The sequence below is a fragment of the Oncorhynchus nerka genome, linkage group LG26 (genome assembly GCF_034236695.1).
Source record: "Oncorhynchus nerka isolate Pitt River linkage group LG26, Oner_Uvic_2.0, whole genome shotgun sequence".
NCBI classification, from domain to species: Eukaryota; Metazoa; Chordata; class Actinopteri; order Salmoniformes; family Salmonidae; genus Oncorhynchus; species Oncorhynchus nerka.
This window is the reverse complement of record NC_088421.1, coordinates 3,855,309-3,879,056: the sequence shown is the minus strand read 5'-3', so window position 1 is coordinate 3,879,056 and position 23,748 is coordinate 3,855,309. Positions and strand designations below refer to the sequence as shown.

Below are 23,748 nucleotides of genomic sequence, written 5' to 3'. Positions count from 1 at the left end.
CTTAACGTGATGGGGATACATGATCCCCTTTGGGATCACCCCCATCCCCCCCCCTGAGCTGTAATGTGGCGCAGGGAACGCAAGAAATAATCCTAAAATATTTAACCTCCACAGAATCGCTTGAAAATGGCTCAAATTAAAGATAAAGAAGTTATTTATCTACCCAGCAAGTCAGATTTCTAAAATGTTTTACGGCGAAAACATAGCACATATTTATATCCAACCACCACTGCATACATACCTCATTAGCTTAGCCAAGTAGGAAAATATATGCAATCAACAAACGCAGGATTAAAAGAAAAATCATTTCACTAACCTTTTGAAATCTTCATCAGATGACAGTAATATAACATGTTACACAGTACATTCATTTTTTTTTCAATAATATGCAATATATATCCATAAATCTCTGTTTACAATTATGCATCGTTCAAAAAATGCTACTGCAATGTCAGAGAAATAAAATAGCTCCGGCAGATAACGTCAGCTAACAAGGAATACATCATAAACTTTGACTAAATATGCATGTTTTACATATGTATGGCAAGATAAACTTCTTCTAAATGCAATCGCTATGTTACAATTATTTTTAACGTTACATTTGGCGTTCACTAGGCTATAATAGAGAGTCGGCGCTCCCATTTAGCATACTGACTCCTCTATCTTGGAGTCGATAGAAACCCAAAATGAAGACATAAATATTCCCTTACCATGGCTGTTCTTCCTTCAGAAGACCTGGAAGGGTTAATACTCACCAAGTTAGCGTTCAGTTTTCAAGTCTGTGTCTTTCCGTTCTCAAACTAGACACTTTTCGGTCGAAATGTATGCAAATTTCAAGTGGATGCGCACCAAAACGTCGAAGTAAACTTGTCAAACTATGTTTATAATTAAGCCTTAACATGTTATAAAGGTCTACAGCAATCGTGAGGGCGAACAGAGAAACACACGTTGTTCAGTCCATCCTGAGGGAAAGAGAGAAATTTCCCAGCTCCCATTGGTGAAACTTTTTTTTGCGTCACCGGGACGTTTGGGCACGCTGAACGTCTCGTGAGCGTGCGCGATTCTCACAGTTACACGCCTCATCGAAAGCAGGCTTCACGCTGAAGACGTAGAAACGGTTTCCATGGTTATAACTGCTTGGGAAGTGTGTATACGATGACGTTGAAGTGGTGGCAACTTTTTCATTACAAGAGAGACTTTGGGAGAATGCATGCCCTGAGACTTCTGCTTTACATAGAGACAAAATTTAAACGGTTTTATAAGCTTTAGAGTGTTTCCTATTCGATAATAATTTTTATATGCATATATTAGCAACTTTTGACAAAAATTTATCATGGTTTATATGGGTGCCGAATTCCTCCAGAAGGGGCAGTATTCAGGGCTAGCCCCAACAGGTTTTAACAATAGAAGTTTAATAAAGCATGTTACGTCTGACCACAGAGGGTGTCCTTTACCGCATCTTGTAGTAGTGCCATGTCAATGAAGGACCCAACTGTCAACTCTAGGTCCATAGGAGTGAAATGAGTAACTACAGTTGCTGTAGACCTTCACTCTGCGTATATCCCAAGTTTATAAAATGGCCCACAAGTCAATCAAACCCTTGCGTCCTGCTGGGTAAATCCGTTAGCCAGCTGTTATGGTGTCGTTATCTAATAACAATAGGCTCTTACTGACACACAGAATCTTCACTAATTTTGTTAATTTCAGTTGGTAATGCACACTGGTTCCCCTACAGCAAACTCTGAACTGAATACTCAATAGTAAATCTACAAGCCTCTCGTTCACCATACGGGGCTTATTGGAGCTGTCACATGGTTGCAAAGATACTGATAATTTACCAAATTTACTGAAGTCTACCATTTTGGTAATTAACAGGCAAGTTAACAGGCAAGCGTAACTTTAATACTTTACACTGAGAATATATTGCTACATATTTTGGTGTCCAACTAGTAACTGAGTTTCTAGTGGGTAGACCATTTGGTTAAAGGGGAAAATGGCCTAATGAGAACAGTGTCAAATCAACAATGGCATTTTTGAAAACTGCAACTATTCTCTTTTCACAACTGCCACCAACATTTACAACCAAGAAGTATTGACATGGTAAAATAATTGAGTACATTTAAATAAAATATGGTGATGGTGTTCACTGAGTTGGTTTATATTTAGGGTAATGTTTTGCAGCTAAGTCATTCTATTTCAAAATCTAATTTACCTGTGCCAAGGCCACACCGAGGGCCAGAGATTTGTGATAACCTGACACTCCCAAAAAAAAGCCACTAATGGCACCTGATTAAATAGCATATTCCTTAATTGACCAACATTGGTATTAGTTATGGATCCCATTTAGCTGTTGTCAAGGCAGCATTTACTCTAAATGGGGTCCAGTAAAATAAAGGCAGTTCTATACATTACAAAACAGATTTCACACCACATTAACATTTACATTTTACATTTAAGTCATTTAGCAGACGCTCTTATCCAGAGCGACTAACAAATTGGTGCATTCACCTTATGACATCCAGTGGAGCAGCCACTTTACAATAGTGCATCTAAATCTTTTAAGGGGGGGGGGGTGAGAAGGATTACTTTATCCTATCCTAGGTATTCCTAAGGGTTTACCCTCAGGCCACTACCACACAAAATCCATGTGTGTGTGTCTATATTGCATATGTTATCGTGTCTGTGCCGATGTGTCTCTTCTCAGTCCCTGCTGTCCCATAAGTTGTATTTTTATCTGTTTTTAAAGTCTTATTTTACTGCTTGCATGATCTACTTGATGTGGAATAGTAGACATGTCATGGCTCTATATGGTATTGTGCACCTCCCATAGTCTGTTCTGGATGTGGGGACTGTGAAGAGACCTGGTGGCATGTCTTGTGGGGTATACATTGGTGTCTCAGTTGTGTGCTAGTAGTTTAAACTGACAGCTCGGTGAATTCAACATGTCAATACTTCTCACAAATACAAGTAGGGATGAAGTAAATCTCTCTCTACTTTGAGCCATGAGAGATTGACATGCATAATATTGTTAGCTCTCTGTGTACATTTAAGGGTGAGCCGTGCAGGCCAGTTCTGGGCCAATTGTAATTTTCCTAAGTCCTTTTTTGTGGCACCTGACCACACGACTGGACAGTAGTCCAGGTGCGACAAACAAGGGCCTGTAGAACCTACCTTGTTGATAGTGTTAAGAAGGCAGAGCAGTGCTTTATTATGGACAGATCTATCCCCATCTTAGCTAGTGTTGTATCAATATGTTTTTACCATTTCAGAAGTTTATTCTCAACTTGTTACATTTCCACATTATCCATTACAAGATTTATTTGAGGTTCAGGGTTTAGTGTTTTTATTTTATGTCCCAAATACAATGCCTTTAGTTTTTGAAATTCATGTATTTAGGACTAACTATTGAGTGTGAAAACCCAAGGGGTTTGGTGGTGATTTTCTAAACTGTTAGTTAGACCTACAGTTTAAAGTAATATTGAAAAATATTGTTACTTGAGTTGTGATTGGGGTACATTGGCCAAATGATCAGGAAAGTTTTTGGTGTATTTCCCCTCCAACATTCATCAGAAACAACCATATTACAGCTATTTGTTTAAAATGCCTTAGTAAGTTACATAGTATGTTACTACTGTTCTCTCCTTCTTCCCTTTTTGTCCTAGACTCAGGACGTTTTCGCCCTCATCACCGCTCAAGTCTGTTTCCACAGTCATGAGACCTAGTCTCCTTCCACCATTGTCACGGTGATAGTGGGGTACTCCATAGACACCAATGTGATAGCGGTCTGCATAGTCCTTGACATCCATTGAAACAGAACCATTGAGGGAGTGAACATCTTGCGTCTTCTTCCGTCTCTGTTTGGGTCTCCAGAATGCTGAGTCACAATGACAAGGCAGAAATACAGCCAGGGCAGAGCCTGAGTCAGTCCATACTGTAGTACAACCAACGGGAGGTTATGACAGGAGAAAGAGTGGGAAGGAGGGAGAGAAATAGGAATAGAGGGGGAGGGGGAAAGAGTACAGACTAAAAACGCTGTGTCACCCTTCAGAAGAGTTCTGTAACATTTAATCATTTATAGTATTACTATCACTTCTGTTTATAACTTTAACTTAAGAACATTCTTAGTTAGTACGATTAATTTGTAATGCTAAGAGATGGATAAAAATGTACAGGGTGGGTACCTGGAGGAAAAAAGGGGAGGGTCATGCTTTTTCAATTTCAGTCAAGAGGAGGGTTTACTATTTTTTTAATCTAGTGCAGGGGAGGGTCATGTCATTTGAAATTCTCTGCTGGGCGTGAAATATGAAGTGTGCCTATATGTTATTTAGCGTGGTCTCAATCAAATGATTCATAGCCTATAGGCTGCAGGCTCGAGGCGAAGTGCATCCTCAGAGAAGCACAGAGCAAAGTTATATTTCTAAGATAGCTGCTGGGATAGCGTAAATAAAACTAGACTGCTTTACACACTGCAACGGATATTCCAACCCCTGAGGCCTGCTCTGCCCTTGCTGATCAAAACCTTCTTTTTTGGGGGCAAAGGTTAACAAAATGGGAGAAAGCAAGTATTTTGTAGTTGAATTCATCATTGTCCAGTATATAAGAATTTATCACTATGTTACCAAAAATGTTCCAGACTATTATTCTTTCCCTTCAATAAAATGCATTCAAAACTACTTTATGCACATTTCTGCTAATTTCTTAGGCAATACAAGTGCTATCTCTTGCAAAAATGTGTTAACATATACACAGTTCCTTTAGCAACAATATTAATAATAACCTCTACTTTAGTAAAGAAAACAATTATGACAGCTATGTTGTAATAAAACGAGTGGTGTCCACTGAATAATTGCAGTCTTTCTGCATTGTGAAGAGGGAAAATATAGATATTCACAAAGTTTGTGATGCATGACAGGTTGTTTCTTAATGCAAAATATATTTGGTATTTAAAATTGAATTAAGCTGCTTTATTTTAGGGGTTTAGTGAAGGCAGGGCATTTTTTACCCTTAGGACTACGGGAGTATACAGAATGTTAAGAATACACAAGAGTTAAGTATATTTAAAACCAAATTCTTTTAGACATTTACTCAAGTGGGATTTTACTGGGTGAGTTTCACTTTTACTTGAGTCATTTTCTATTACGGTATCTCTACCTTTACTAATATTCTGCCTAGTTTTTAAACCTCCATTCTAGCATACACGACACACACATCTTTCTATACGCTTTTCTTTGGCTTTCTAATCAAAGTATATGATTGAATGTTTCTTTAAGCCTGCAGCTTGTAACTTGAAATGAGACATATAATCAGACCAAAACATGATAAAAACAAATGTCACTGACAGATAGCTAATGAAACACTAGCCTCATGAGCAGGCAAATGGACAGTTACAGTAGCAGGCCAGGCTAGTCAAACTAACATTGGCTAGCTTTAAAAAAAAAAAGGCTAAATGGTGAACGGAGTTACCTCTTCATGGGACAATTTGTATTGCATGCTGCACTTTTCAAGTGCATTCAAAAACAGATGTTTATCTTATTTCCGTCTTTGGGAGTTCATCAAACACATACAGCAAACAGTTTGAGTTTTCAGACCTCACCTGAGGCTGTGTTTACATCCTAGATAGAAGCAGTGTTAAACTGTACTTTTATGAGAAAATGTGCAAGAATTGAAGGTGCCAACAAATGTTATAGTTATTATAAGAATGTTTAACTGTCATATACAAAAAAATCTGCTCCCCCCTCGATCATTTTTTCAGCTTCCACCCACAACCTATAGTTGCATATTTGCATATTTGAATTAATACTTGAGAGAGTAGCCCCCCATTCACATTCTATTCCATATTCTGAGCCATAGGCCTATCCAAGCCTTTACACTTAATGTAGTTGGTCCAAAGTTGGCATCATGACACTCACTTTAATTGGATTGATCATGTATTTCTATCCCAGTTCACTTTCACTTCAACAAAGTAATCAGCCTCTCTGTTTTCAGCTAGACTAACACACTACTTGTTTAATTTGATTCATTATAGAATCTTCAGCTTATTAGGACTGGACATGATTTCCTTTACAACCATGTGTGTGTGTGTGTGTATACTTTTTAATGAATTGATACTGCAATTAAATTGTGTAATCAAGTCAGCAGTTAATTGAGTATTAGACATTAGACATTTTGTGACATATTCTGGTCTAGTGGTAATGCTGCTGACTCTGGACCACACATGGCCCTTTGCTGCATGGATTCAAACCCTGTCTACACTTTCATATCTGTATTCCTCTACCTTTCTGTCACACCCTCTCATTCATAACTTGATATCTCAATAAAGAAAGAGAAAATACTAATATCATTTCGAGACCATGTACTACCCAAACATGATGAAGGGAACATAAATAGAATAATGGGTTTTGACATTGGTGGGGACTTTCTGAACTGTTATAGTTAGACAAACAGTTTAAAGTAATACAGAAAAATATTGGTATTTGCGTTCCGATTGACTAAATTGACAACATTTTCAGGAAAGTTGTTGTATTTTCCCTTCAATTCACCAGAAACAACCATTCACAGCTATTTGTTTAAAAATGCCTTAGTAAGTTACACAGTACATGTAAGGTGCATATAGTATATAGTACATATCGTATATGTTCCTGCTGTTCTCTCCTTCTTCCCTTTTTCCTGTTCTTCAAATCTGGTATCAACCGGTCTTCGCCCATTCATCACCCCTCATGTCTGTTTCTGCAGTCACAAAGTGGCGCCTCCGTCCACCATTGTCACTGATAACAGAACAGAACTACCTCGAGATGGTGGATAAATGAAGATAGTTCACACCGGCCGTTTACCACTGTCTGCTTAAGGAGGTGGCTCCTTAAGGAGACAACAATGCAATAGTGGTCTGCTTAGTTAACTGACTTCCATTGGGGGAAAAGAAGGAGTGGGCTGTCTTGCTTCCTCTTCCATCTCTGCTTGAGACTCCAGAATGCTGTGTCACAATGACAAGGCAGAAATACAGCCAGGCAAGAGCCTGAGTCAGTCCATATTGTAGTAGAACCAACATGAGGTTATGACAGGAATAAGAAGTGGCGCAAATTTCACTGGGGACAGGGGGGACATGCATTTTTGTCCCCTCCCCAGTTTTATCATTGGAATGTGATACAAAACGAGGCAACGGTGTGCTTTTGGACCGTGCGGATCTCACCGAGCAGTCGGGGAAGGCTGTTTGCAGTGTTTATTCAACCCATCCAAAATATTCATATATATATGTCCCCCCACAACTAAAACCAATGTTGCGCCCTGGTAAAAATAGTGGGAGGGAGCAATAGGGAGAGGGGGAGGGGGAAAGATTACAGACTAAAAACACTGTTTAACCCTTCAGAACTTCAATAGAAATAGTTATGTAATGGTTAACCATTGACAGTATAACTTACTGTTTATAACTTTGTGCGGCTGGTCACATGATGGACCCGGTCATGACTTTAACAACTTAACACAGGTTCTCGGGGTTGAACATTACAGAAGAGATTTGCATAGAGAAATTAAGACAATTATTTGACTATTTCAATTTTAATCCTGTTTGCTCTTCTGCTAAAATATGGTCACTTAGAACAACCTGGAAGAGTAGACGTAACATAGTAAAAGTATATTCGGGAATACTCCAATTAGTATGATATGTTTTGTATGGTATGTATTAATTTGTGGATGTCCATCATCAAATTGGTATTATAATAAACTAATGGTAATTCGTACAATATGTTACGAATCGACATTTTTATAATATGTTACGATTTGCTAAACATATGATATGTTACGAATTCCAATTTTAGCTCAGTGGCTAGGTGCTAACATTAGCTAGGTGGCTAAAGTTAGTTAGGCTAGGGGTTAAGGGTTAAGGTTACTTTAGGGCTAAGATAAGGTTAGGAGTTAGGTTAAAGGGTGAACCTAGATAGTAGCTATGACAAACTGATAGATAGAGCCTGTTTTGGCTTACATTTGAGAAAAAAGGGGGCCCTGTTCTAAAACAATTGGAGTAGAGGCACTACCTTACATACTAGGCCAGGAAAGATCAGGGGCTGGGTGGCTGCTGGGGGGAGGAGCTTCCCCATCCATGTAATGTTATTCAATGTGATCTAAAAGGCAAAACTGATCCTAACCTGGCATTCTTGTTCTGAGAGGTTTGATGCAAACTGCCCATAACATGCTGTATACTACATACTTAATGAGTACATACTGCATACTATATATATATATATATACTATTAGTTCACAGGGCTCCCGAATGGCGCAGCGGTCTAAGGCACTGCATCTCAGTGCAAACAGCGTCACTATAGTACTGCTGTAATTGAGGTATGATTGGGCCGTGTCGTCCGGGTGTTGCTGGAGTAGGCCGTCATTGAAAATAAGAATTTGTTCTTAAATGACTTGCCTAGTTAAATAAAGGTTACATTTGAATATACTGTAAAAGAACTGTAAACCTTTAGTTGAGCGTACTAGCGCTTCGACTGTCTACCGGAAGCTGATGCTGTTGCTATGCAACCTCTTGTTAGCTTGTTAGCATAACTAATTACTAGCTAGACATCATACGGTTTCGGATGTGTCTGTAAATTCAATCTGGAGTGCCAGACTACGCTCTGGGCCTTCTTAAATTCAGAGCGTTGTCAGATTGTCCGTTCGTACATTCAGAGCCCACACTGGACGCTCTGGCCGAGCAGTAGGGATCTGATCCAGGCGTTCTGACCTCACAACGGCAGTCAAGCACCCAAAGCTAACTGGTTAGCGTAGCTAAAGAATTGTAACGTAATTTATTTGAACATTTTTAACATCGCTGAATATTTTCTTAACATTTGTCATAATTAGTTAAAGCAATGAAATTGTATCGGCTCTCTCCTGACTTCGGCTGCATATTTTCCGCCATTTTCTTAAAATCTGAAAATGTTTTGTGGCCATGCCTGTTTTCTGAAGAATTGCATTGTGGGCCCTGAAAGCACGGAAATAATGTCCACTGCTTGTATACTTTGTATTTTGGCGGGAACTTTTGGCATACTAACTATATCCATACTATGACCAATAACCATACTACATACTCCACTTCCATCACAAATAGTATGGTTAGTGCGGTTCGTATGAGTTATCGAACACAGCTCTAGTTCTTATGAATACCAATGACGTTTCAACTACATGGCTGTATTGAGCAATAACTCAGCACCCTGAAAGCACCCTGTCAACAGTTGAGGAAGATCAGGTCATGTGAGCTGAAGTTGTTAGGAAGGTTACTTTATTACCGTCGTCTTTTATTTTCATTAGATGTAAAAAGTTTTCCACTTCACAGTTTTAGCTTAATAACCTATGTATGGTTAGATGTATGTAGCTACTGATTTTGTGTAGTTATTTCTAGCCTAATGTAATTAACTGACATACCATTTGTCAACCTCAATATGTAATTTGAAACCGAAAGGTGTATCTTCAAATACCATTTCTACAAAAACCAGCCTTTCTTTCTCTGTCCACTACTATATTCCCATACCTCATATTGAAAATTGAGCTGATATAAAAAGTGTGATAAACCCTACAGTTTTTCCTTTGGCTCTATTCTGGAAAAGGTAAACAATTAAGCTAGGTATGCTATTGAAACATATGCTCTTAGAGAATGAAACAGAAGTTTACAGAACTGCGTCTCAAAGTTCAATTCCTTTTATATCCTAAATCAAACGTAGACGTAGACTATTTCTAAATTAGCCTAATATTAGAATTATTTCTATTTTCTTCTAAGGATATAACACACACACATTTTTCAACAATAACTTCTGAAGTTAAACCTGCACTATAGCATTGCTTAAGCTTTTAGCTGATATAGCTGATATATTTTAGCTGCTATAGTTGTTTCCAATAGAATGTTACTTTGTAATAAACAACGTTTTTTTATTTATATAAAAGTCCGAGATGAAGAGGACAAGGCGATAGCATTTACTCTGCCCAAAATCTTTCCGCGTGAGATTAGCCCGTTTTCTTTGAAATTACTTGAGGATTATGATCGAATAGAAGTGTCGTAATGTTTAAGCTTTTACAAATGTACTGATATATGTGGATGTATGTGGTATTCCGGAAACTTTGAGAAAAATGAAGTATATTTGTGCGTGGTGTTCACACACGTACCTGCCCTCTCATTGGCTAGAATGGTCCCACCTGATCTACCTGTCTTCAATCGTTGAGCACATGTATTTCCATTGATAGAGTGGTCACTCGGCTCTCTTGTCAATATAATAAATAATCTTTGCTTTAGGTCATGTGTATGAGTGGGCTCGTCTTTAAATGACCCGCCTAGTTCCTGTTGACATTCTAAAGGTGATTGGCTACGCTCTGTGAGGGTGGATTTCACTGACGCATTCCGTTTGGAACAATAAATAGAGCGAACAAGGCTCCTTCCAGTTCACAAGTCTGAGAAGACGCATGAAGAAGTTCTTGCTTCAACAGTGATTGAACGGAACTCCTCTGCCTTCGTCCCGCATTATAGAACATTCCGGATTAATGACATAGCACTTACTTGAACTGTAATAGCAAAATAGTCGAAGAAACTCTATTTTTGTACCGTTCATTTAGATATTAAAGAAAATCTGCCGAAATGGAGTCTCAGATACGCCAGAACTATCACCACGATTGCGAAGCTGCTATCAACCGGATGATCAACTTGGAGATGTTTGCCTCCTACACCTACACTTCAATGGTAAGGAGTTTACCAAGGTGACCGTTTTGTTTTACTTGTCTTTATTCCTGGGCCTAAATGCCTTTTTCACATTTTTTATTCTGTTGGCCTAGATAATTAATAGCCAAGAAATTCAGTGAAGTGCAAATTAATTTTTTTCAAATGAAGCCGGGAATCTCTTTGACAGAGCGCGTAACAACTCCTTGACAGGTTAATCGGTAGGTTACCAAGTAGACTACAGACTAGACTGATTCATGCCTTTGTCATCAAGTTTAGTTGCAACAACAAGAACATAATGCCGAGTCACGTTTGGCATGTTTTTCTTCTAACCACACACGTTTGTTTGTCTACCCAGGCTTTCTATTTCTCCCGTGACGATGTGGCTCTGCCTGGCTTCTCGCATTTCTTCAAGGAGAACAGCAACGAGGAGCGGGAGCACGCCGACAAGCTACTCTCCTTCCAGAACAAGAGAGGTGGACGCATTTTACTCCAGGACATCAAGGTGAGCGCCTGAGCATCAAACACATTTAGATTGTAGACTGATGAATGTCTTTACCACTTGTACACACTCTCCTCCATGGAGTAAGTTGATCTAGAGAACCTGGAGTGCTGAACATACTGCCTCTAACCACTGAACTGAAAGTGTAAGGGGTGTAACTAAACTTTATCCTAACCTTAACATCTGCTAGTAGTCCTCAACACTTCTGTGTTCACTCTGTCCTGTGTAGAAGCCAGAACGTGATGAGTGGGGCAATGGGCTGGAGGCCATGCAGTGTGCTCTGCAGCTGGAGAAGAATGTGAACCAGGCCCTGCTGGACCTGCACAAGATTGCCTCTGACAAGGTTGACCCCCATGTAAGTTATGGTGGAACCGCACATCACATGTATGTATCACATAAATACAGGTACTGTCCCAGGAGATGATCAGGTTGTTGTAGCTGTGATAACTAATGACACGGGATTGTTTGACCTGCTTCTTCACATGCGCACAATAGTCCACAGATGCACACAATGCAGCTAATGCATAAGGGGTGGCAGGTTGTGTAGTTAGAGCTTTGGGCCAGTAACAAAGGTTGCTGGGTTGAATCCCAGAGCTGACGAGGTAAAAAGGTGTTCTGCCCCTGAACAAGGCAGTTAACCTATTGTTCCACATTAGGATGCCATTGTAAATAGGTGTTTGTTAACGGACTTGTCTAGTTAATAAATAGACACCACATTCTCTACACTTATGCCATTACCACCAGGCTCTTGTGTATTACTGTAGTTACAATAGTCTGTATTCATTCTCTTGTCTGACCTGTGTTTTCCCTCTTTAGCTGTGTGACTTCCTGGAGACTCATTACCTGAATGAGCAGGTGGAGGCCATTAAGAAGCTGGGTGACCACATCACCAACCTCACCAAGATGGATGTTGTCAAAAACAAGATGGCAGAGTACCTGTTTGACAAGCACACCCTGGGAGGCCAGAGCTAAACCAATTCCAACACTGCTGTGACATTGATGTTTCTGTTCACAACACTACTGTATTGGAGGCAAGGCTTCTTGTAAAACGATAAAAAAATATCACATAAGTTTGTTGCTGTTTTCTAAGTGTTGACCTGTAGTAATGGATGTTGTATCAGTCTATTGAGGTGCTGAGAAGTGGTCTGTGGTCACCACCTGCAGAACCACTCCTTTATTGGGGGTGTCTTGCTAATTGCCGATAATTTCCACCTATTGTCTTTTCAATTTGCACAACAGCATGTGAAATTTGTTAATCAGTGGTGCTTCCTAATTGGACAGTTTGATTTCACAGAAGTGTGATTGACTTGGAGTTACACTGTGTTGTTTAAGTGTTCCCTTTATTCTTTTGAGCAGTGTATATAAAATAATGGGTTTTGACATTGGTGGTGACTTTCTGAACTGTTATACTTAGACCAACAATTTAAAGTAATACAGAAAAATATTGCTATTTGAGTTCTGATTGACTAAATTGATATTTTCTAGAAATGTGTTGTATTTTCCCTTAATTTCACCAAAAACAACCATTCACAGCTATTTGTTTTAAAATGCCTTAGTAAGTTACAAAGTATATGTAAATTGCATAGTATAGTGTTTGTTCCTGCTGTTCTCTCCTTCCCTTTTTCCTTTTCTTCAAATCTGGTATCAGTCGGTCTTCGCCCATTCATCACCCCTCGTCTGTTTCTGCAGTCACAAAACTCCGCCTCCTTCCACCATTGTCACTGAGAACAGAACTACCTCGAGACCAACGATGGTTGATAAAAGAGTTAACTCAGGACGTTTACCACTGTCTGATTTAGGAGGTGGCTCCTTAAGCAGACATCAATGCGTGCGATCAGTGCGATGACTTCCTATGGGGGGGGGTGGAGTGGGCTGTCTCGCTTCCTCTTCCTTCTCTGCTTGAGACTCCAGAATGCTGAGTCACAATGACAAGGCAGAAATACAGCCAGGGCAGAGCCTGAGTCATTCCATACTGTAGTAGAATCAACAGGAGGTTATGACAGGAATAAGCAGGGGTTCTAATTTACCTGGTAATTTCACTGGTGACATGTATTTTTGTCCCCTCCCCAGTTTTATCATTGGAATGTGATACAAAACGAGGCAACGGTGTGCTTTAGAACCATGCGGATGCCTCAGAGCAGTCGGGTAGGCTGTTTGCTGTGTTTATTCGACCCCAAAAATATATAAATATATGTCCCCTCCACATCTAAAACCAATGTTGCGCCCCTGGTAAAAATAGTGGGAGGGAGCAATTGGGAGAGAGGGGAAGGGGGAAAGAGTACAGACAAAACACTGTCACCCTTCAGAACTTAAATAGAAAGAGTTATGTAATGGTTAGTCATTTACAGTATTACTTACTGTTTATAACTTTGTGCAGCTGGTCCCATGATGGACCCTGTCATGACTTTAACAACTTAACACAGGTTCTCGGTTTTGAACATTACAGAAAATAATTGCATTAAAAAAATGAAGACAATTCTATGTCATTTTTAATGCTATGTTTGCCCTTCTGCTAAAATATGGTCACTTAGAACAATCTGGACTCAGGGGTAGACGTAACATAGTAAAAGTACATTCAGGATACTGCCATTAGTATGATATGTTTTGTATGGTATGTATTAATTTGTGGATGTCCATCCTTTTCATATTATATTTTACTAATTGCAATTTTTACAATATGTTACTATTTGCTAAACATATGATATCTTACGAATTCCAATTTGTTGAGGCTAACGTTAGCTCGGTGGCTAGGTGCTAGCGTTAGCTAGGTGGCTGAAATTAGCTAGGCTAGGGGTTAAGGGTTAAGGTTAGGTCTAAGGTTAAGGTTAGGAGTTAGGTTAAAGGGCAACCTTTGTGATGCTAGACGTTCGCGATCACCCTAAATTATCCTTTAAGCATGACACATCATTTAGTCAACAGGTGATGTCCCTTTTCGCAAAAAAAAAGGAATGCCAAGTATGTCACAGCCCTTTTTGTAACACCAGTTTAAGCATAAGTCTACTGTCACTCCCAACACTCTGAAGAAGCTTTGTCTCATTGCCTCCAAAACTTTGTTTGCACTCATAATGAAAACATTACACTATAAACTGAGGTTCAGTCTAAAACAGTTGATCAAAGTAACAGAAAGCAGGGCACATACTTCAAGGATTATCTATGTTGAAGACCCTTACCCACATTTGAAGCAGCTTCATAACTTTTCAACAAACAATGAACCTAGATAGTAGCTATGACAAACTGATAGATAGAGCCTGTTTTGGCTTACATTTTAGGAGAAAGGGGTCCTGTCCTCAAAAAATTGGAGTAGAGGCACTACCTTACATACTAGGCCAGGAAAGATCAGGGGCTGGGTGGCTGCTGGGGGGGAGGAGCTTCCCCATCAATGTAATGTTATTCAATGTGATCTAAAAGGCTAAACTGATCCTAAATCGGCACTCTTACTCTGAGAGGCTTGATGCATACTGCCCCAGAAGACCTAAGTAGTGTTCGATTACCCATTCTAAAATACTGTACACTACATAATATATACTATTAGTTCATAGGGCTCCCGAGTGGCGCAGTGGTCTAGGGCTCCCGAGTGGAGCAGTGGTCTAGGGCTCCCGAGTGACGCAGCGGTCTGAGGCACCGCATCCCAGTGCAAGCGGCATCACTTTAGTACCTGGTTTGAATCCAGGCTGTATCACATCTGGCTGTGATTGGCCCAGCGTCGTCCGGGTTTGGCTGGAGTAGGCCAAATTTGTTCTTAACTGACTTGCCTAGTTAAAAAAAGGTTACATATGAGTATACTGTAAAAGAACTGTAAACTTCTTGTTGAGCTTACTAGTGCTTCGCCTGTCTACCGCAAGCTGATGGTCTTGCTAGCATAACAAATTACTAGCCAGACATCGTACGATTTCGGGTGTGTTTGTAAATTAAATCTGGAGTGGCAGAGCACGCTCTCGGCGTTCGTAAATTCAGAACGCACAATGACTATACCACTTAGCTAATCCTAATGTATTAATAGCCAACTAACTTTACGCTAACATACTGGTACATACTGCTGTAATGATATGCTATGCGGTTCGTAAGGATGGCGTAGCTAAAAAATTGTCAGCCAACATCAGACAACGTGTAACGTAACTTATTGACTTTACACCTCTCAACATTTTCTTAACTCTTGTCATAATTAGTCAAAACAAGTAAATTCATCCACTCTCGTAATAAACAAAGTAACATTTTTTAAACAGATTAAGATGAGGTCGAGGCAAGAGCATTTACTCCACCCACAATCAGTCCGCGTGAGATAAAACCGTTTTGTGTGGAGGTATATAACAGTGTCAAATTACTTGCAGATTTTGATCATATAGATGTTTCGTAATGTTTAAGCTTTAACAAATGTACTAATATATGCGGATGCACGTGGCATTCCGGCAACTTTGAGAAAAATTGTCTAGTTCTGCGTGTTGTTCACACCCGTGCCTTCCCTCTCATTGGCTAGAATGGTTCCACCTGATCTTGCCTGTCTCCAATTGTTGAGCACATGTATTTCCATTGTTAGATGGGTCACTCGGCTCTCTTGTCAATATAATACATATGTTTGCTTTAGGTGATGTGAATGAGTGGGGTCATCATTTATTTATATATATATATATTTTTTTTAATGTATTATTATGAACACAACAATACATAATATATACAAAGAAGAGTACATAAACCTAACAGACAGGGGTATTACATATCAAGATTCCTTTTCAATTTGTTAAACATTTTTTTTAAATTATTTTTACTTCACCTTTATTTAATCAGGTAGGCCAGTTGAGAACAAGTTCTCATTTACAACTGCGACCTGGCCAAGATAAAGCAAAGCAGTGCGACACAAACAATAACACAGAGTTACACATGGAATAAACAAACGTACAGTCAATAACACAATAAAAAAACATCTATATATAGTGTGTGCAAATGAGGTAAGATTAGGGAGGTAGGGCAATAAATTGGCCATAGTGGTGAAGTGATTACAATTTAGCAATTGAACACTGGAGTGATAGATGTGCAGAAGATGAATGTGCAAGTAAAGATACTGGGGTGCAAAGGAGCTAAAAAATAAGTAACAATATGGGGATGAGGTAGTTGGATGGGCTACTTACAGATGGGCTTTGATTTGATTTTGATTTGGCTATGTACAGGTGCAATGATATGTGACCTGCTCTGACAGCTGATGTTTAAAGTTAGTGAGGGAGATATGAGTCTCTTTATGGTGAATATAGATTTTTTTGTTTTTACATTTACTGATAATTTCAAAATAATATTTAAATTCTATCTTAAATAATGTGAAGAGGGGTTTGTTCTCTGCCCACTTCATTTCATGGATAAAGAATCTTCCATTAAAGATAAACAAATGAACAATGAAAGTTAAATCAGGGTCCATATCAAAAAGACTGGTTTAACAACAACATTATTTGGATTAAACAATTATTGAACAATGATGGTCAACCATACGATTATCAAGAATTCATGAGAACACACAATGTTACATTCACTCCTGAGGAATGGCATCTTCATCAAATGATCCGCATAGTTCCTGTTGAATTTCTAAAGGTGATTGGCTACGCTCTGTGAGGGTGGATTTCACTGACGCGTAATGTTTGGAACAATAAATAGAGCGAACAAGGCCCCTTCCAGTTCACAAGTCTGAGAAGACGCATGAAGAAGTTCTTGCTTCAACAGTGATTGAACGGAACTCCTCTGCCTTCGTCCCGCATTATAGAACATTCTGGATTGATAACATAACACTTACCTGAACTATAATAGCAAAATAGTCGAATAAACCCTATTTTTGTACCGTTACTTTAGATATTAAAGAAAATCTGCCAAAATGGAGTCTCAGATCCGCCAGAACTATCACCACGATTGCGAAGCTGCCATCAACCGGATGATCAACTTGGAGATGTTTGCGTCCTACACCTACACTTCAATGGTGTGTCTACCAAGATGCCCGTTTTGTTGAGCTACCTGTTATTATGCCTGGGCCTAAATTCCACTTTTCACCTGACTTTTCTGTAGCCAATAACCTCAACTTCGTTAAGTACATATTTGAGTTTTACTTGGCAAGGCTATTAAGACCCTCCAGGTTGGTAAAGCATTCAAGTGAAGCCGGGAATCTATCCTACCTTGGTCAGCGCGCGTAACAACTCCTTGACAGGTTAAATGTCAGGTTACCAAGTAGACTACAGACTGGACCTATTCATGCCTATATCATCAAGTTTAGTTGCCACAACAAGAACATAACGCCCAGTCACGTTCGGCGCTTTTTTCTTCTTTTAACCACACTGTTTTGTTTGTCGACCCAGGCTTTCTATTTCTCCCGTGACGATGTGGCTCTGCCTGGCTTCGCGCATTTCTTCAAGGAGAACAGCGACGAGGAGCGAGAGCACGCCTACAAACTACTCTCTTTCCAGAACAAGAGAGGTGGACGCATTTTACTCCAGGACATCAAGGTGAGCGCCTGAGCATCAAACACATTTAGATTGTAGACTGATTAATGTCTTTACTCCATGGAGTGTCCAGTGTTCAGTTGATCGAGAGAACCTGGAGTAGTCCTAAACATACTGCCTCTAACCACTGAACTGAAACCGTGTGAGGGATGTAACTCCGTTCACTTTATCCAAACCTTAACGTTTGCTAGTAGTCCCTAACCCTCCTGTGTTCACTCTGGCCTGTGTAGAAGCCAGAACGTGATGAGTGGGGCAATGGGCTGGAGGCCATGCAGTGTGCTCTGCAGCTGGAGAAGAATGTGAACCAGACCCTGCTGGACCTGCACAAGATTGCCTCTGACAAGGTTGACCCCCATGTAAGTTATGGTGGAACCACACCACATGTATGTATCACATAGAATACAGATACTGTCCCAGGAGATGATCAGGTTGTTGTAGCTCTGATAACTAATGACACAGGATTGTATGACCTGCTTCTTCACACGCACACAATAGTCCACAGATTCACACAATGCAGCTAATGCATAAGGGGCGGCAGGTTGTCTAGTGGTTAGAGCTTTGGGCCAGTAACAAAGGTTGCTGGGTTGAATCCCAGAGCTGACAAGGTAAAAATCTGTTCTGCCCCTGAACAAGGCAGTTAACCTATTGTTCCACATTAGGATGCCATTGTAAATAAGTGTTTGTTAACGGACTAGTCTAGTTAAAAAATAGACACCTCATTATCTACACTTATGCCATTACCACCAGGCTCTTGTGTGTTACTGTAGTTAGTTACAATAGTCTATTCATTCTCTTGTCTGACCTGTGTTTTCCCTCTTTAGCTGTGTGACTTCCTGGAGACTCATTACCTGAATGAGCAGGTGGAGGCCATTAAGAAGCTGGGTGACCACATCACCAACCTCACCAAGATGGATGCTGTCAAAAACAAGATGGCAGAGTACCTGTTTGACAAGCACACCCTGGGAGGCCAGAGCTAAACCACTTCCATCCCCAGGCTACGGCCTCCAGCCTCAGACCAGGACTCCTGGCTTTGCTTTTTATAGGGATGGGAGTGTTAAACTGGTGAATTGCAACACTGCTGTGACATTGATGTTTCTGTTCACAACACTACTGTATTTGAGGCAAGGCTTCTTGTAAAACAATAAAAAAATATCACTGAATTTTGTTGCTGTTTTTTAAGTGTTGACCTGTAGTAATGGATGTTGTATCAGTCTATTGAGGTGCTTTGCTCTTTTACTGAGCGTCTTCATACCAGTGATAAATACTGACTATTGTAGACCTACTGACTGAGGGTCATAACAATAGTTTAACATGAGTTTTATAAAGGATGTTACCTCTGACCACAGGGTGTCCTTTACTGTATCTTGTAATAGTGCCATGTCAATAAAGGACCCAGTTGTCAACTCTAATTCCGTAGGAGTGAAATTGTTACCTACAATTGATGTAGTCCTTTACTCTGCATCACAAATTTATTAGACAGCATAGAGGTCAATCAAAACAGTTAGCCAGCTGTTATGCAACATTTCTCTGAAGTTCGGCTCTGACAAATCGTCACTCGTGTTTATTTCAGTTGGTAATGCCCAATAGTTCCACTACAGCAGATTATGAACTGAATACTTAAAAAGGAATGATTCTACAAGCCTCTCGTTCTTAAGGGGCTTTTTGGAGCTGTCATATGGTTGCAACGCTACTGTTACTTTACATAAGTTACTGAACGCTGTCATTGTGGTAATTAACCTGCAAGCCAAACTTTAATACTTGAACTGAAAAATATTGTTTTCAAGCTACATTAAAGGAGTTTCTGGTGGCTAGACCACTTGGTTAAAGGGGAAGATGTTCTAATCAGCAATGGAATTTTCAATTACTCTTCAACTTTATTCTTTATACAACCAATTATTGACATAGTAAAATTGAGTACATTTGTATGGTATCTTGGTTTATATTGAGGGTAAAGTTTCGCAGCTTTGTCATTCTATTTGAAAAAAGATTTTACACAAAGCCACAGAGGGCCAGATATTTGTAATCTGATGTACCCAAAAAGGCCACTAGATGGCATATTCCTTCATTTCCCAACATTTGTATTTATGGATCCCTATTAGCTGCTGTCAAGGCAGCAGTTACTCTTCATGGGGTCTGGCAAAATAAAGGCAGTTCTATACAATAAAACTAACCTTACATTAAACAGATTTCACAAAACATTAAGGGTTCCCACTCAGGCCACTACTCCACATATCTACTACACAAAATCCATGTGTGTATCTATAGTGAATATGTAATTGTGTTATGGTTTTAAATATGACTTTACTACTTGCATGAGTTACTTGATGTGGAATAGCAGCCATGTCATGGCTCTCTGTAGTACTGTGCACCTCCCATAGTCTGTCCTGGACTTGGGAACTGTGAAGAGACCTGGCGGTATGTCTTGTAGCTCTCTGTGTACATTTAAGGGTGAGCCGTGCAGGCCAGTTCTGGGCCAATTGTAATTTTCCTAAGTCCTTTTTTGTGGCACCTGACCACATGACTGGACAGTAGTCCAGGTGCGACAAAACAAGGGCCTGTAGAACCTACCTTGTTGATAGCGTTGTTAAGAAGGCAGAGCAGTGCTTTATTATGGACAGATCTATCCCCATCTTAGCTAGTGTTGTATCAATATGTTTTTACCATTTCAGAAGTTTATTCTCAACTTGTTACATTTCCACATTATCCATTACAAGATTTAGTTGAGGTTCAGGGTTTAGTGTTTTTATTTCATGTCCCAAATACAATGCCTTTAGTTTTTGAAATTCATGTATTTAGGACTAACTTATTTCTTGCCACCCATTCTGAAAATGACTGCAGCTCTTAAGTGTTGCAGTGATTTCGCCTGCTATGGTAACTGATGTGTGTAGTGTTGAGTCAGAGACACACAGGCTTCACTCAGCACCAGTGCAAGTCATGAGTAAAGATTGAAAAAGTAAGGGGCCTAGACAGCTGCTCTGGGGAATGCCTGACTCTTCCTAAATTATGTTGGAGAGCATTCCATTTAAGAACAACCTCTGTGTTCTGTTAGACAGGTAGCTCTAGATCCACAATATATTAGGGGATGTAAAGCCATAACACTTACGTTTTTTCCAGCAGCAGATTATGATCAATGATGTCAAAAGCTGCAGAGAAGTGCTTTATTTATTTAACTAGGCTAACTAAGTCGGTTAAGAACAAATTCTTATTTACAATGACGGCCTTACAAAAAGCAAAAGGCCTTTCACGACAAGAGAGACAACACTACATAAAAAGAGACCAAAGACAACATCATAGCATGGTAAGCAGTAACAGGAGTCCGTTGTAACAGATAGACCTACATTATTCAGTGTATATACATCCTTGGCTGAGTACCAGTGGAAAGTTTGAGACAGTCAAGTCAGCAATAGTCTATGTTGCTAGCAACAAGATAATGTTTTGAGTTTATGATCTTGCTCACTGGTTCTCAAACCTAGTCCTGGGGATCCAAACAAGTGCACATTTTTGTTTTTGCCCTAGCACTACACAGCTGATTCAAATTATCAACTCATCAAAAGGCTTTGATGATTTGAATCAGCTGTGTAGTGCTTGGGGAAAAAACTAAAATGTGCACCCATTTGGGTCCCCAGGACCGGGTTTGAGAACCACTGACATAGCTAATGATTAGCACACTGGGGTAAATGTAGATGGGCAACCCCATGCAACCCCATAATATAGGTTGTCATGCTTATTGCTAAATAACACACCTGCCTGATAATTTGGACCGATATGGTATTTGGCATTTGTTTTTAGTAATTGCAGCTTAAGGTGGCAATACCAGTTATTACTTTGTTACACAGGGGAATTAGGTGTTGCGTAACTTGGTTAATTAAATAAATAAAATAAGTATCATTTTTTTTGTTATTTGTAAAATCATGTTCCCTTTATCTTATATTAGGTTTTGGGTGAAGATCTGATAACCTTCAGTTTCAAAAATAGAGAACATCAGAAAGGGGGAAACACTTTTGTACGGCACTGTATATATACATTGAGTGTATAAAACATTAAGAACAACTTCCTAATATTAAGTTGCAAACTCCCCTTTTTCCCTCAGAACAACCTCAATTTGTTGGGGCAAAAACTCGTTCTACAGGGTGTCGAAAGCATTTGCAAGGGATGCTGGTTCATGTTGACTACAATGCTTCCCACAGTTGTGTTAAATTGGCTGTATGTCCCTATGTGAGGTGGATCATTCTTGATACACACAGGAAACGATTGAGTGTGAAAAACCCAAGGGGTTTGGTGGTGATTTTCTAAACTGTTAGGTAGACCTACAGTTTAAAGTAATATTGAAAAATATTGTTACTTGAGATGTGATTGGGGTACATTGGCCAAATGATCAGGAATGTTTTTGGTGTATTTCCCTTCCAACATTCATCAGAAACAACCATTTTACAGCTATTTGTTTAAAATGCCTTAGTAAGTTACAGAGTATGTTACTGCTGTTCTCTACTTCTTCCCTTTTTTTCTAGTCTCAGGACGTTTTCGCCCTCATCACCGCTCAAGTCTGTTTCCACAGTCATGAGACCTAGTCTCCTTCCACCATTGTCACGGTGATAGTGGGGTACTCCATAGACACCAATGCGATAGCGGTCTGCATAGTCCTTGACATTGTTAGCAATTGGATATGTAGATGGGTGAGCCGGTCAAGGATCGATTCAGACTAAGTGGTAAATTTTATGACAAGTAAACAGTTTATTCAGAGTGAAAATATGTATTACAACGTAATTACGGCTCTTCCGTTAGTTCGTGTGGAACGGCAGGCAGAGAGAGCGTAAACGGTCAGCACAGCTCTTATATACGTCACAGAAAGTAGGTTGACCCTAGGAAGATCGGATCTCCGGATTGGTTCAGCTGGTTGTAGTCTGTAGTCTTCCGCCATTGGCTCAGTTGTCTGTCCATCATCGTAGGATCTTCTTCGGGCACACAGTGTTCGGTTAAAAAAGGGAGATTATGTGTGTAATGTGGGAGCTATCCTGTAGGGGACCCCACAGGCTTTACTGTGAGTTGTAGCCATGTAATTAGCAGTAAGTTAGTCACCTGCATACGAAATAGCAATTCCTTACAACATCCATTGAAACAGAACCATTGAGGGAGTGAACATCTTGCGTCTTCCGTCTCTGTTTGGGTCTCCAGAATGCTGAGTCACAATGACAAGGCAGAAATACAGCCAGGGCAGAGCCTGAGTCAGTCCATACTGTAGTACAACCAACGGGAGGTTATGACAGGAGAAAGAGTGGGAAGGAGGGAGAGAAATAGGAATAGAGGGGGAGGGGGAAAGAGTACAGACTAAAAACGCTGTGTCACCCTTCAGATGAGTTCTGTAACGGTTAATCATTTATAGTATTACTATCACTTCTGTTTATAACTTTAACTTAAGAACATTCTTAGTACGATTAATTTGTAATGCTAAGAGATGGATAAAAATGTACAGGGTGGGTACCTGGAGGAAAAAAGGGGAGGGTCATGCTTTTTCAATTTCAGTCAAGAGGGTTTACTATTTTTTAAATCTAGTGCAGGGGAGGGTCTTGTAATTTGAAATTCTCTGTTGGGGGTGAAATATTAAGTGTGCCTATAGGTTTTTTAGCGTGGTCTCAATCAAATGATTCATAGCCTATAGGCTACAAAGTGCATCCTCAGAGAAGCACATAGCTGCTGGGATAGCGTAAATAAAACTAGACTGCATTTCACACTGCAACGGATATTCCAACCCTGAGGCCTTCTCTGCCCTTGCTGATCAAAACCTTTTTTGCTGCCTAACCAATGCTGTGCTGTGTAGGCCTACAGTGACAGTTCAGGAGGAGAGTCAAATAATTCCTCAGAAATAAATTTTTGATTAAGGCCTTGTCCAAAAACGCAATATCTTGCGCGTAGACTAGCCTATAGCCTATGTTCTGTTCAGTTTGAGAAGGAGAGCATTTGAGGACCAGAGGTCAACTATGATAGCTTGCTACTACTAGAATTGATTTGAAGAAAAACAATATGTTTCTTGCCCATGATGTATTTATACAAGTTATTGACATCACAATAAGCCAGATTTTAGTTACTTACATTGTGGT

The 23,748-nt window shown here is 39.8% G+C and overlaps 2 protein-coding genes across 2 annotated transcripts; both read left to right on the top strand.

The window, feature by feature from the left end:
* The first annotated feature begins 10,397 nt into the window (after positions 1–10,397).
* Positions 10,398–12,563, top strand: LOC115115363 (ferritin, middle subunit-like). Its single transcript, XM_065009997.1, has 4 exons — positions 10,398–10,705; positions 11,040–11,186; positions 11,413–11,538; positions 12,000–12,563. The coding sequence occupies exons 1-4, from the start codon at positions 10,604–10,606 to the stop codon at positions 12,153–12,155; spliced, it is 531 nt and encodes a 176-aa protein (XP_064866069.1). The 5' UTR covers positions 10,398–10,603; the 3' UTR covers positions 12,156–12,563.
* A 4,249-nt stretch (positions 12,564–16,812) lies between these two features.
* LOC115123565 (ferritin, middle subunit-like) lies at positions 16,813–18,813 on the top strand. Its single transcript, XM_065009998.1, has 4 exons — positions 16,813–17,136; positions 17,510–17,656; positions 17,884–18,009; positions 18,475–18,813. The coding sequence occupies exons 1-4, from the start codon at positions 17,035–17,037 to the stop codon at positions 18,628–18,630; spliced, it is 531 nt and encodes a 176-aa protein (XP_064866070.1). The 5' UTR covers positions 16,813–17,034; the 3' UTR covers positions 18,631–18,813.
* The last annotated feature ends 4,935 nt before the right edge of the window (positions 18,814–23,748 follow it).

Bases quoted from the DNA above. Each gene is read 5' to 3' on its own strand.
- LOC115115363 (XM_065009997.1), top strand. From the start codon at position 10,604: ATGGAGTCTCAGATACGCCAGAACTATCACCACGATTGCGAAGCTGCT. The intron at 10,706-11,039 runs GTAAGGAGTTTA...TTGTCTACCCAG, and splicing joins CCTACACCTACACTTCAATG to GCTTTCTATTTCTCCCGTGA. The intron at 11,539-11,999 runs GTAAGTTATGGT...TTCCCTCTTTAG, and splicing joins CTGACAAGGTTGACCCCCAT to CTGTGTGACTTCCTGGAGAC.
- LOC115123565 (XM_065009998.1), top strand. From the start codon at position 17,035: ATGGAGTCTCAGATCCGCCAGAACTATCACCACGATTGCGAAGCTGCC. The intron at 17,137-17,509 runs GTGTGTCTACCA...TTGTCGACCCAG, and splicing joins CCTACACCTACACTTCAATG to GCTTTCTATTTCTCCCGTGA. The intron at 17,657-17,883 runs GTGAGCGCCTGA...TGGCCTGTGTAG, and splicing joins TTTTACTCCAGGACATCAAG to AAGCCAGAACGTGATGAGTG.